Here is a 15012-nt window from a genome sequence, read left to right as displayed (position 1 = left end):
GAGATATTTGTAGTGAGGTGGATGGACCTAGAGTCTGTCATACAGAGTGAAGTCAGAAAGAGAAAAACAAATACTGTACGCTAACACATGTATATGGAACCTAAGAAAAAAAAAAAAAGGTCATGAACCTAGGGGTAAGACAGGAATAAAGACACAGACCTACTAGAGCACGGACTTGAGGACATGGAGAGGGGGAAGGGTAACCTGTGACAAAGTGAGACAGTGGCATGGACATATATACACTACCAAACGTAAAATAGATAGCTAGTGGGAAGCAGCCGCATAGCACAGGGAGATCAGCTTGGTGGTTTGTGACCACCTAGAGGAGTGGGATAGGGAGGGTGGGAGGGAGGGAGACGCAAGAGGGAAGAGATATAGGAACATATGTATATGTATAACTGATTCACTTGTTATAAAGCAGAAACTAACACACACCATTGTAAAGCAATTATACTCCAATAAAGATGTTAAAAAATAAAAATAAAAAATAAAAGCAGGAAGAAGACAATGTCAGTATGGAGTCTCCCTGAAAGCAGGAAGGAAGTACTTCGGACTGATTAAGGCCAGCATGACATTCATAGGGGCCAATCTCATTCCAGCTGAGTTAAAGTAATCATTCCAATATTTGTTCCCTGTCAGCCCTTGTCAGGATCCAAAGAAAAGTGAGAAACTGTTCACACATATATACACACACACACAGAAAGAAAAAGGCTAATTTATTATGATCTGCTTGTCAAATATCAGGTATTTGTAATACTCCAAAAAATAAATAATCACTGAGCTTCAGTAAGTGGTATTTACAAGGCAAAACAACTCCAAAACTTACCAGCACCATCCCCACAAAATTTACCAGACCATACTGAAACTTCCACTTTTTTTTTAACACCTTTATTGGAGTATAATTGCTTTACATTATTGTTAGTTGCTACTGTATAACAAAGTGAATCAGCTATATGTATACATATATCCTCATGTCCCCTCCCTCTTAAGTCTCCCTCCCACCCTCCCTAGCACACCCCTCTAGGTGGTCACAAAGCACCGAGCTGATCTCCCTGTGCTATGAGGCTGCTTCCCACTAGCTATCTATTTTACATTTGGTAGTGTATATATGTCCATGCCACTCTCTCACTTCGTCCCAGCTTACCCTTCCCCCACCCTGTGTCCTCAAGTCCATTTTCTACATCTGTGTCTTTATAACTTCAGTGTTCTTGATCTTCTCCTACTCCACTCCCACTGAGAATGAAATCATCTTGCTATGAAATGTTAAGAGGAAAAAAGATACTGATGGTTTACTAATGACAATTAGTAATATTCTGATGGTTTACTAATCATATATATGTATGCATACACATATATATAGAACTTGAGTATTGAACTTATAAATGTACCTTTGTTCAGGCACATAAATGCCAAAGAAGTCATCTAAAAATAGATTATACAATTCTATACTGTCCACTCACATTTGCCCAGTCTGAATCTTCTCAACATCATAGCCTCCTTCTTAAATAATTAAGTGGATCAACTGTCACCCCCTGTCCCACAGAAGTACTTGGATTCTAATACTTCTATATCTGCATACCTATATCTCACTATATTCTAACACCTAGGACCCAGATTGAGCAATGTGGGCAGGACAGACAAGAGAAGGGAAAAAGAGAAGGAAGAAAGGATCTTGTAAAAATTTTCACCAAAAACATTTTCACTGACCTTGCCCACAGCTATCAAATATAGCACTCACCTACTCTGAATACTACAAGTAATACTAACAATTTTAACCTAACCAGCCATAAAAATATCAGAAGTAGCAGTCACCATTTATTAAATGCTTATTCTGTATCAAGCACCATGCTGAGTACTATATGTTATCTCATTTAATCCTTCCTGCAACTCTCCAAAGCAGGCTGTAAAAATTTGGAGAGGTTCACTTGCTCAAGTCTACACAGACTGAGGAACCCAGAATCAGATGTATGTCCATCTGTCTCAAGAACAACAACAACAACAAAAAACTAACCACACTTCTATTTTATTCCACATACTTTTATTCCTCTCTTTATTACAAGATTAAGAAAACACAGCATGGGGCTTCCCTGGTGGTGCAGTGGTTAAAAATCTGCCTGCCAATGCAGGGAACACAGGTTCGAGCCCTGGCCCAGGAATATCCCACATGCTGCAGAGCAACTAAGCCTGTGTCCCACAACTACTGAGCCTGTGCTCTAGAGCCCACGAGCCACAACTACTGAGCCTGCATGCCACAATTACTGACGTCCGGGAGCCTAGAGCCCGTGCTCCACAACAAGAGAAGCCTGTGCACTGCAACGAAGACCCAATGCAGCCAAAAATAAAAATAAGCAAGTAATTTTAAAATAAATAAATAAATAAAAAGAAAGCACAGCATGGACATCCATATGCAAAAAAATGAACCCCGACCTAAACTTTACAACTCATACAAAAATTAACTAGGTCACAGATCTAAATATAAAAAAGCAAAACCATGAAAATTCTAAGGGAAAACATTTGTGACTTGGGGTTAGGCAAAAAGTTCTTACACATGACATCAAAAGTTCAATCCATAAAATAAAAATTAATAAATTGGACTTCATCAAAATTTAAAACTTTTGCTCTGTAAAAGTCACTGATAAGACAATGAAGAGATAAGCTACAGCCTGGGAAAAATATTTGGAAATCACATATCCTTGAAAGTACTTGTATCTAGAATATATATAAAAGAACTCTCAAAACTCAACAATAAGAAAACAGTTTTAAGTTGTGTAAAAGATAAGAATACCTCACCAAAGCAGATATAAGAATGGCAAAAAGGCACATTAAAAAAGATGTTCAGGGGCTTCCCTGGTGGCGCAGTGGTTGAGAGTCCGCCTGCCAATGCAGGGGACATGGGTTCGTGCCCCTGTCCGGGAAGATCTCACATGCCGCGGAGCGGCTGGGCCCGTGAGCCATGGCCGCTGAGCCTGCGCGTCTGGAGCCTGTGCTCCGCAGCAGGAGAGGCCAGAACAGCGTGAGGCCCGCGCACCGCAAAAAAAAAAAAAAAAAAAAAAAAAAAAAAGATGTTCAGGGCTTCAGTGGTGGCGCAGTGGTTGAGAATCCGCCTGCCGATGCAGGGGACACAGGTTCGTGCCCTGGTCCGGGAAGATCCCACATGCAGCGGAGTGGCTGGGCCCGTGAGCCGTGGCCACTGAGCCTGTGCTCTGCAACGGGAGAGGCCACAAGAGTGAGAGGCCCGCATACCGGAAAAAAAAAAAAAAGATGTTGAACATTATTAGCCATTAGAGAAATGCAAATTAAAACCACAATAAGAGGGACTTCCCTGGTGGCACAGTGGTTAAGAATCCACCTGCCAATGCAAGGGACACAGGTTTGATCCCTGGTCTGAGAAGATCCCACATGCCATGGAGCAACTAAGCCCGTGCACCACAACTACCAAGCCTGCGCTCTAGAGCCCACAAACCTCAACTACTGAGCCCAAGTGCTGCAACTACGGAAGCCCGCACGCCTAGAGTCTGTGCTCTGCAACAAGAGAAGCCACCACAATGAGAAGCCTGCACATTGCAACGAAGAGTAGCCCCCACTCGCCGCAACTAGAGAAAGCCCGCACACAGCAATGAAGACCCAATGCAGCCAAAAAAAAAAAAAAAAAACCCACAATAACATATCACTACACACTTATTAGAATGGCTAAAATGAAAATGCCAACAACACCAAATGCTGACAAGGATGCAGAACAATTGGAATTCTCTTATGCTGTTGATGGGAATGCATAGTACAGGCACTCTGAGAAACAGTTTGGTAGTTTCTTATGAAGTTAAACATATACCTACCATATATCCCAGCAATCCCACTCCTGGATATTTACTTTAAAGAAATGAAAACTATGTTCACATAAAAACCTGTACACAGATGCTTATAGTAGTTCTATTCATAACTGCCAAAAACTGGAAACAAATTCATGAGAGAGGACAAACTAGTGAAACATACCACAACTTGGATGAATCTGAAAGCCAAAACCAATCTCAAAAGGTTACATACTGTATGATTCCACTTATATGACATTCTCAGGAAGACAACACTATAGTAACCAAGAAGAGATCAGTGATTGCCAAAGTATGGGGTGAGGAAGAGGTGACTGTAAGAGACAACATGAGGAAGTTTTGGGGGGGAGTAGAGCTGTTCTGTATCCTGATTGTGGTAGGTGGCTACAGAAATCTATACACGTGTTAAAATGCATAAAAATACACCCACAAAGTGCAGAATAGTGTGGATATTAGGATGATCCTTTTGTGTCTTCAACATCCTTTAAAGGATATTTCTGTAACGTAGAAACTTATGTGCTGATATGTCTATACATTTTTTGCAGTTCAGAATTAAACCACTAGAAATGGTTCCCTTTTTCAGTGGGAGAAGAGACTTGTACCTTTCTACTGTTTGAATTATGAGTCATTTTTGTACTCTTCTTTATATTTTTTCTTTAACTTTTTGTTTTGTTCTGTTTGCTGCTTACCATGGAGCACTTCTCCAGTACTTCCTCCTGGAACTTCAGAAATCGCTCCTGAACCTCAGCTTCATTGAGGAAAAAGGCAAGGAAGTGAGTGAAGGGCTGTTTTCTTCTAAAAGTGAGCAAAAGAACATCAATCCGAGTTCGGGCTGAAATTACACCACTTCGATGCTGGCCAGTGATTACTGTAAGCAAAAAAAAAAAAAAGGAAAAGATTAAAATGCTCAAGGACCATCAAATGGTTGTAAAATAGGTGACCTCTTGAAACTGTCATCTCTGGGGAATAAAATTGTCATGAATGTGTACATAATTCTGAACAGGGCATAGTACCAAGGGTAAGAAAGCTGTTAATGAATTCAGTCTAAGCAGAATGAGGTTTAAAAACAGAATAACCTTAAGACCACCTGATGAAGCAGAGAAATGAGTTCAAAAGCTACAAGCAATCCCTCATACCTTGCTGGTATTAATATAAAATGGTACAGCTGCTATGGAAAAGTTTGGCAGTTCTTTGAAAAGGTACATAGAAAAAGACCATGTGACACAGGAATTCACTCCTAGATGGAAACTCAAAGGAAATAAAAATAGATGTTCAAAGAAAAAACCTGTACAGGGACTTCCCTGGTGGCGCAGTTAAGAATCCGTCTGCCAATGCAGGGGCCATGGGTTCGAGCCCTGGTTCCGGAAGATCCCACATGCCACAGAACAACTAAGCCTGTGCGTCAAACTACTAAGCCTGTGCTCTAGAGCCCTTAAACCACAACTACTGAGCCTGCGTGCTGCAACTACTGAAGCCTGTGCGCCTAGAGACCATGCTCTGCAATGAGAAGCCACTGCCATGAGAAGCCTGCAAACCTCAATGAAGAGTAGCCCCCACTCACTGCAACTAGAGAAAGCCCGTGCACAGCAATGGAGACACAATGCAGCCAAAAATAAATTAATTAATTAATTTTAAAAACCTGTACAAATGTTCATGGCAGCTCTGTTCACAAGAGCCAAAAGGTGGAAAAACAGAAATGTCCATTAACCAATAAAGAATAAATAAAACGTGGTATTTCCATACACTGAAATACTACTCAGCCAAAAAAAGGAGTGAAGTACTGATACATGCAAAAACATGGATCAATCCTGAAAATATTACGCTAAGTTAAAGATGTCAGACACAAAGGCCATGTATTGTATGTTTCCACATATAGTAAACACCTAAACAGGCAAATTCAGAGAGTCAGAAAGCAGATTAGTGGTAGCCAAGAGCTGGGGAGTAGTGGGGAATGGGGAGTGATTGCTTAACGGGTATGGGGTTTCCTTTTTGGGTGATAAAATGTTCTGGAACTAGACAGTGGTGAAGGTTGCACAACACTGTAAATATACTAAATGCCACTGAATTCAACACTTTAAAGTGGTCTAAATGGTAAATTTTATGTTGTGTATATTCTACCATTTAAAAAAAGAACAATATATCACACAGAAATTCAAATAACAATAAAAAATTAAGAACAAAAAGAGTGGAGCTTTCTGTCACATAAATTTTACCTCAATTTTAAAAAATACTGTGGCAGAATTTTTAGTGATTCACTATAGTAAAAGAGCAGAAGAGAGTCTACTACAGTATATACAATCCTACCCTAACTGTATGAAAATATAAGGTTAAAGTAAAAGTTTTATCTATATCTGTATTATATGTATGAATATCAAATTTCCATGCCTTGGTATAATTTGGTCTTCTTTGGTCTGGGCTGTCTTTACACATATGTAAACAAAAATAGGGGGGAAAGCCACAAAGCCTTAACACCACTGTCTGCAAAGAAAAAAAATCATTTAGGGATTATACAACCTCTGTTTAAGCAGAGATTAAACTTCTAGGTTCCAGAACTGGCAGTGCTTGGTCCAAAACAGAAACTAAGGAAAGGTGCAGAAGATAGGAACAATGAACAAAACTGGCATTTTAACAGACTATTTATTTAAGAGGAAAGGACAGACTTCTGAATATAAAATATTGAAGTATTAACTCTAATAATAGCAAAATGTACTATGTACTTTCAAGACCACAAATCTTGTTCCTTCCAAGCAACTGCAGAAGTTAGGACAAACAAATGGAATTACTTCTTTAATACTTCCCATTAAAGCATCTGAAACTTTCTAAAGAACAACCTATCTATTTCTTAATAAGAATGAAATTATCATACTCATTTTGTTGTAGAGAAACAAGATGGAAATTTCTAAGAAACGAAGTAAATTATGAATTAATTAACAGAAAGCCTAAAAACTGTTTGCCTAAGTAAAAAATTGACATAAGTAATAACCAAAAAATGTAAGAAGCTGAGATATGATATTTTCTAATGACATTATTTATATTTTCAAATAGGATACTTTGAGAATCCAAAAGACTCAGACGCCCAGTGAAGGGAAGTATCCTAGCAGGCATTCAAATAATGTGCTATAGAAATACTGACAAAGGAGGATTCAGTGGTAAACTGGGACAAAATTAAAGGAAAGTAGAAATTAAAATTATTTCTGCAAGAGACAAAATATGGTAAGAAAATAAAAGGAAAAGGGATGGAGGGGATGGAAGCTTAAAATTCATGTTTATGTTTTACTTCTGTAAAAATTTAGTACGATATACTTAATCTATTATTTTCCATTAAGAAGGTGGTTCAGTAGAGAATAAGACTAATAAGACATTTTCATTTTTTTAACATAGAAAACTGGAAAGGGCACTTCAAAGGTGCTCAGGCTGATTTCCAGAAAAAGATTCAAAGTTGAGCAAACAATTACTAAAAAGCAAATATGATGAGGTTAGAAATATTCTAAAATATTAGGATATTATATCTGAGAGGACCAGAATTTACATGGCATGGGTCTAAAGACTACAATAAGGGATACAGAGGAAGAAAACAATTAAAGGCATTGATGTGAAACTTTAAAAAAACCATTGCCTAACTACAATGACAACAACATTTTAAAAGCATCTTCATACATCCCATTGCCTGAGACTTCAAAACAGACTAGACCAGATCCTTATCTAGAGGACAAATTAAAACCTACTAGATCATTTTTTCTCTAGTTTCTCTAATTTAGGAGAGGCAAAAGAAAATAACTAATTACAGCATATACCACACCAATGCACCTGCTGTCGTGATTTCACATCACAACCCAATTTACTGTAAGCAATAAATTTGATTTTTCTATATACCTTACTTCCCTACAAGTCCAATAAGCCAGTTTATCCTCTTGTTTTTCAGTTAAATTAGTTCCACTAAATTCTTACTTTTAATGATTAGACACACTTATTTTTCACACTTAAATATTTGTGCTTTCTAAGTCAAAATGGAATCTTAACAACCTGTCTAACCTTTTTCTGGGTAAGTTTTGGAATGACTCCAGTATCTTAAAATGGCTAAGGTCTCTACATTTATAGCATGTTATAATTTTTACCAAAATAAAAATTATTATCCATCTGTTGCTATATGCATAGAAAAAATGGGGAACCGATTCAACTAGTAACAGCAATTATGGCTGAGGTTCATAACACAAGAGATTTCCCTTTATACTTTATATATAATTGCTACAAGTTTTTGTTTTTGAAAGCATGTATTAATTTTTTAATCAGGAAATAAAAAGAAATAGGCTTTAATGCAATTAATAAAATTACTTCAATATTTGTAACTTGAACTTTAACACTTAAGGAAAAACCCAAGATTTTTAACTGTAATTCTAAATATTTATTTCAGTGAGAGTCCTTCAAAAATGTCATTAAAGTCCTAAAGCTAAAGTTGCTGAAGTTACCAAGGAGCTGGGGAAAATTCTAGCACTTCATTGTCCAAAACAGGAGCCCACACGTAGCTAGTTAAATTAAAAGTTAAATGAATTAGAATGAAGTAGTATTTAAAATTCAGTTCCTCAGTCACACTAGCCACATTTCAAGTAATCACAGTCCCATGTGGCTAGTGACTCCTGCACTGGACAGTGCAGATACACAACATTTTCACAATCACAGAAAGTTCTCCTGGACAGCACTGCTCTAAAGTCAACTGCTACTTATCTGCCACAGTGATTATTCTTACACAGCACAAAATGAAAACAGTACTTATTATCTTTTTCTCCTAAAACTTAATACAACCTATGAGTGATTATGGAAAATGGATTATTGGAGGCTGCTGCACTTATTCAACATTGAAGAAGTCCTACTGCTTTAGGATGAGTTTTTAAAAATTCTGTCCCCCCAGTGCCTCTCACTCAAAGCCACTTTACAACACAAGCCTATGCCCTTGGTTCACATTGTTGCTTTAGTACAGACACTTTCTGACGTGATTTCTATTGCTAAACTACTTTTCCTCACCTGACCAGTTATTTGAATCAGGCTGTTGTTTTAATTACCACTCTTACAATTTCCTTCCTAGTCTACAAAGCAAGATAAAAACAAGAGAACAATATGGAAAGGTCTGAACTTTATTTCGAATTTGTTGATCTCACTGGCTTTCTCTAATTCTAACCTGAAATAATTCACAACTTCATTTCAAGCTACTGAAGCATGAAAGAAATCTCCTCGTCCACAACAAAATCTGGAAGCTTTATTCCATCAGTGCATGGTGAAGTACAAAATTAAGGCCCAGGTACTCAATCAAGATAAGGTTGTATGACTACATCTTTCTTCATTTGGGAGACTGACACTGATATAAAAAGGCCAATAGCTACAGAACCACATAAAGAATATAGTCACCAAACACCTCAATTGGGTCACATTATTCCATACACACACCCAAGTGATTCCGAATATAATATATATATTGGGTCTCACCAATTTCTCCTTCTTGTCCAGGTTTAGGAATGCTTATGGAAGTTTTGGTCTCCACTTCTAGTTTCTTCCTAGTGTCGCCCCTCTTTCCAACAATATGCCTATAATATAAAGAAAATTAATTAACATAAATCAAAATGTACAAGAATAAACAACTCCATCATGTTTAAATCATACGTGGCCAGAGACACTCCCTCATAGAAAAGTGCTTCAGTAAAAACTCAGTATCTGTAGGGGAAATTACAAATCATACAGCTTTATAGAACATACTGCATTACACTCATTGGCAAAATGATATCCTACAGCCAATTCAACCACATAGAAAGAATAACTATGCTCAATGCCTGCTTGCTTCTCAAAACTATATTCAGGGACTTCCCTGGTGGTGCAGTGGTTAAGAATCCGCCTGCCAATGCAGGGGACACAGGTTTGAGCCCTGGTCCAGGAAGATCCCACATGCTGTGGAGCAACTAAGCCCGTGCACCACAACTATTGAGCCTGAGCTCTAGAGCCCGCGAGCCACAACTACTGAAGCCCATGTGCCCAGAGCCCATGCTCCGCAACAAGAGAAGCCACCACAATGAAAAGTAGCCCCCGTGAGCCACAACTAGAGAAAGCCCGCGTGCATCAACGAAGACCTACCGCAGCCAAAAATAAATAAATAAATACATAAAACAAAAAAAACTATATTCAAAATCTGGGTCTGCAGTTCAGTGAAAGGAAAGCTGGCACAGTCTCACAGGGCACTTGAATGGGTCTACAGTTTGAAGGAGGAAAACCTTGTTCTCTTAGAGAGCAAATTAACTACATTATGAGTTCATCCTAAGGGAATTATCCTTGATTAATTAAATAAAGGTAAAGAGCTTAGCAAAGAGCAGGGTTCACCAGTCAGGACAGATTCAAGCAGAGAGTAAAGAGGTAATCCTCAGGTTGAATTCAAACACATAGCCATGTTTTGTTTGGGAGAGTTCACCTAAAAATTGGGAAATTTTACCTTAAAATATAGATTTCTAGGTTCTTTTGAAAAATTGGGAGATCTGACTACTCATGGCAAAAATAGGCTGGAACGGGAGCTTGTTCCTAAAAATGGAACATGAGCTCATCACAAACCCTGTCCCTCCCTACTGTCTTTCATTGACTGCTCCTCAATCATCTGCTGGCTCATTTGCATTACTTGCCTGGGCCTCCTAGCATAAATAATTCTGACAATCCAAGATTATCTTCTGAAACCCACAGTAATTAGATGTGTTAAAGCAAATGAGACTACCGGATCCCAGGAGAAAAGTTTCAGAGTCTATAAAGCACTAAGAGACCATCACAAGACCATAAAGTTAAGAGATAAAACTTCTTCATCAACAGTATTTCAGCGTCTATTATTTCAATTACAGTATCCAAGAGCACGGGTGACTATGTCTAAAACTCTGCATTTGTTTTTTACATGGGGATAACCAAGCCCGGTTACTTCCATTAAGATCTACTGTAGTAAGCCAGTTTTTTATAAAACAAGATGCTTAGAAGAAGATGAGAACTCCACAATTTCCATGTGGTTTTTCTCTGTGTTGGGCTAGGGATTGTGCAGCACCAACTCCACCAGGCCTTTGTCTTTCCAGGCCTTATCAACAAGGGGAGCTTTCAACCAGGCTCCTGTTTGTTAGCACATGGCTAGTTGACAAATTTACCATAAAGTAGTTGGCTCGAAGTGTTATTAATAGTCCAGGCACCTTAGGGAAGTGGTTGAGGTTAAAGACGCTTTAGAATCAAACCTTGGGCAAGTCATTTAACCACTCTAAGCCTACTTCCTCACTTATAAAAATGGAGTGAATAATACTTAAGTAACATAAGGTTGTTTTAAGGATTAAATGTGATCATATATAAAAGGGCTTCCTAGTGACTGACAAATAGCTCAGTACAGCCCAGGCCATCCTCATTAAGCCCATGATGGCATCCTTCCAGTTAAGAGTACCAGACCCGAAAGAAGTTTACATGGAAAGTCTAAAACACTCACTACAATAAAACAGATACGCAGTGAAAGGGTGACTCCTTCACTGAATATGTAAGTGGAAATTCTTGCCAGATCAAGTGGTTCTCAATCTTGGCTACACACTGGAATCACCTGGGGGGCTACAAAAACTAATGATGCCTGGGTTCAGCTCCCAGAGATTTGGACTCAACTGGTCTGGGGTGCACCTAGGTATCAGGAATTTTTAAAGCTCCTCAGGAGCTTTAAATGTGCACTTGAGGTTGAGAACCACAGTATTAGATCCAGTCCGTGGACACATGTATCACCATTAGGCTTTGACTATAAATTAGTTTGGTCAAGTAATCTCTTCCTTGATGCAAATAACCTTACATAAATGTTTCAGAAGAAAGAAATCTTCCTTGTATGACAATTATTTCTCAATAAGACAGGAAGGGAGGGAGGGAGGAAGGAGTCTTCCTAGTAAATATTGTCTATTAATTAGGATTTAGCAGAACCAATACCTAATCTAAATTGCAAGTCATCTGGAACAAAATGAGTACTTAGAATATATAGAATTCAAAAGGTCATCAAGTTAGAATCAGGTATTTTAGGAATCTTTACACACCTTAGCAGTAGCAAATATATACATTAAGGAAGACATGTTGCATTGACTTTATCAGGAACCTGAGCCACAACTTTCTAAAATCATGTTTCTTAGAAGAAAATGTCACCAGAACCTGAGAGGAAAGTGAGCTGTCAGGATTAACATTTGGTTTCGCATTCAGCCACATTCATAAGAATTTCATCCTTAATAGGTGTTTCAGGAGATTCTCAAGTTTGACAAAAATGAAACTACTTGCCTCTTGGAGCTTAAAGGTATATGATTCCATATTTGTAGGTCTCCTCTCATAGAGGATCAAGGACAGACTTTATTCATCTGGTACAACACAGAAAAAAAATCTATGACTTCCCAGACCAGCCTATCTCCAGAGGCAGAAGCCCAAAAGAAGCCAGTCAGCCACATAAGCTAACTGTATTAGTGGTTAGTAAGAGACAGAATGTGGTCCCTCACGCAAGCAAGCAAGCACAGACTAAAGTGATGGCAAAGCTTCCAAGCAATTTACATATAATGATAACTCTGGAAAAAGCATATCAGTATTTGACAAGCATTGGAGAATAACAGGACACATTCCTACCTTCAAGAAGCTTCCCATCTAGCGGGAAAAATATCAAATAGCACACAAATAAATATAAACATAAGATTGAGGAATGCTACAAAGGAAAAGTAGAGGGTGTTATGAAAACATATAGTAGGGTCATCAATGTGGTGGTGGGGATGTCGGTGTCAAAGCAAGCTTCCCTAAGGAAGGAGAATAAAACCAGCTAAGGAACAGGAGAGATTAAAAGGCAAAGGGAACAGCATATGCCAAGGCTCAAAGGCAGGAAGGAACACGGCACATGAGAAGAACTGAAGAAAACCAGTTAAGCTTAAGTGCGAAGCCAGGGAAACAGTGGTGTGAACTGAGACTGAAAAATCAAGGCTGGCTAACTCATGTTCAAGATTTTGGCCACTGCTCTAATGTAAGAGAATTCCGTCTTCAGAGGAAGGATGTTAACGAATTTCAAGCAAAGGTAGTAAAATAATCAGGTGTGCCTTTTAAAAAGATCATTCCACCCTCAATGTGAAGAACTGACTGGAAGAGAGAGCAAGAATCAATGTGGAGAGACCAGTAAGTAGGCTACTTGAAGTAATTCACAGATGAGGCAGCAGGGTGGCTGTAAAGAAAGAGATAAGTGGATTCAAAAGATATTTAAGAAGCAAAATCAACAGGACTTAGCGATACATGTGAAATGATGAAACTGATCTACAATCAGTCCTTAGAAATTCTAGGACATTAAACACTAAACCATTTTATCCCTAGCAATCAAGCATTGCAATAAGTGTGGAAAAGAGAAGAATCCACTTCCTGCTATGTTTCCTAGAAATGCCTTCCCATGAAGCTGCCGGGGGCCTCACTCACTTGTAGAGCAGGCTGGGGGCCTTCACAGTACACCGGAAACCTTGCGGGGTCTGCACCACCTCATAGGCTTCACAGGACTCTTCTGCACACTCCACGAGACCTGTACAGAAATGGTAACATCTTGCTCAGAGCTGCTGCTCTATGGACAACAGTCTGCTTTCTCCCCAGCTGTCCAACCACTCTCGGTTTAAAAAAAGCAATACACACACAAAAAAAACAGCCATACACTTTACACTACAGAACACTGCTGTGATATTCCTTCTGACCTGCTCTTAGAATAAAAATAAAGAATAAAAACCACATGACTATTTTAAAATCTTCCAATCTTGGAACCATGGAAAAGGAGTATTTACATACCACTATTTAACTGTTTTCTCCCAGAAAGCTAAGACAGTAAAATTTTTTGTACTGTTTTTTCTTTTGGAGATGTGTTTCATGTAACATTAAATCCATCCGCTTAAAATGTACAACTCCGTGGTTTTTAGTATTAAAACACAAAATCACTTCAGTGAATGAGGTAGGAGTGATTCTGGAGAACTTACAGCCAAGACAAAGAGAAAGGAGGAGGGTGAAATAAAGGTGCTCAAGGTCCCAAGGCAAAAGGCAAACAGTGGGGAGGACCAAGGGGAAGACTATTCCCCAAGGCTTAGGGCCTAATGGAAAAGCTTACAAACCAAAAGGAAAAGGAAGCAGAGAACCTGAAAGGCCCTATTTGTACATTTAAACCCAAGTCCAAGTTAATCAGCCTGAAAATATTGCCCATCTCAATGGTTTAGTTTACTTCTTAAAAATTATCCCTATTTTAAATAGTAATAATGTTGGTTGTGTATTTGAAACTGCCTGTATATGACTGCAAAGAAGAAAAGAAAAATTACAACACAACAATAACAACAGCTAACACTGGGCACATGTTCATTTATTTCAATAATTTATAGAAATTACTTCATAGTTTTACAGATAAAAGAACTTCATTTTGCCATAGATTAATGGTTAATATTAATAGTTAACTAAAATTACCCCATATTACATTTAAGCCTCTGCACAAAGCTGAGACACAACCTGATGTATGAACTGAGAACACCTCATCAAACTCACTCATCTGTCCCCTTAGACATCAACACAAAGGGAGATATGAGAGGCCAAACATCTCAAATTTCAGTGCTCACACAGAAATACACTGAAACAGAGAATTGCTTCTACAATACGGAGAATATTTTACTTCTAATCTGACCAAAGATCAACCAGGATTACCTTGATAACAGTCATCATCTTCATCTTCATGTTGATAAGTCTGCTCTTGGATGGGATTCTTCCTGTAAATCCGTCCACCAATTCTTATAAGCTGTGGACGCAGAACTTCCATGATACTTTCTCCAAACAACAGACCTGTGGAATACTGAAAAATAAACGATCACCTTACCTTTTGTTTCAATCATAAATAAAACCCTACCTCTATTATGTGGATCTTTATGCAGGCCTAAAAGGACATAATTGGGCATCAGTACATCCTAAGCAAAAGCAGCATTGTTTCCACTAGATTTCCCCTATCTAGAAGCTGTTTTAAATCAATTGCTGCATTTTCCACTACACTACTCCACTCCTGGCACACTCTAGATAGTAATTTGTAAGCTATTCAGCATTCCCCCCAAAAATGATTAAAAGATACTGAGCCCATCCATGACTTTGAAAGAGAGACTAGAGATCTCTTCATTACTTTAACCTAAAGGGAGTA

The 15012-nt window shown here is 38.5% G+C and overlaps 1 protein-coding gene across 9 annotated transcripts in view; it reads right to left on the bottom strand.

Moving 5' to 3' along the window:
• The window catches only part of ASCC1 (activating signal cointegrator 1 complex subunit 1), a 122609-nt gene that overhangs the window by 79901 nt on the left and 27696 nt on the right, over nucleotides 1-15012 (bottom strand). For all 9 annotated transcript variants that reach the window (XM_067025424.1, XM_067025422.1, XM_067025423.1 and 6 more), the window contains 4 exons: nucleotides 14532-14676; nucleotides 13281-13380; nucleotides 9303-9400; nucleotides 4514-4692 (listed from right to left, as the gene is read on the bottom strand). In XM_067025424.1, coding sequence (XP_066881525.1) covers nucleotides 4514-4692; nucleotides 9303-9400; nucleotides 13281-13380; nucleotides 14532-14643 — 489 coding nt within the window. In that variant the 5' untranslated portion in view covers nucleotides 14644-14676. The remainder of the gene's footprint in view (nucleotides 1-4513; nucleotides 4693-9302; nucleotides 9401-13280; nucleotides 13381-14531; nucleotides 14677-15012) is intronic.

This window comes from Kogia breviceps, chromosome 2 (assembly GCF_026419965.1).
Source record: "Kogia breviceps isolate mKogBre1 chromosome 2, mKogBre1 haplotype 1, whole genome shotgun sequence".
NCBI classification, from domain to species: Eukaryota; Metazoa; Chordata; class Mammalia; order Artiodactyla; family Physeteridae; genus Kogia; species Kogia breviceps.
Note: the sequence above shows the minus strand (reverse complement) of the source record. Positions and strands in the feature narration are given on the sequence as shown.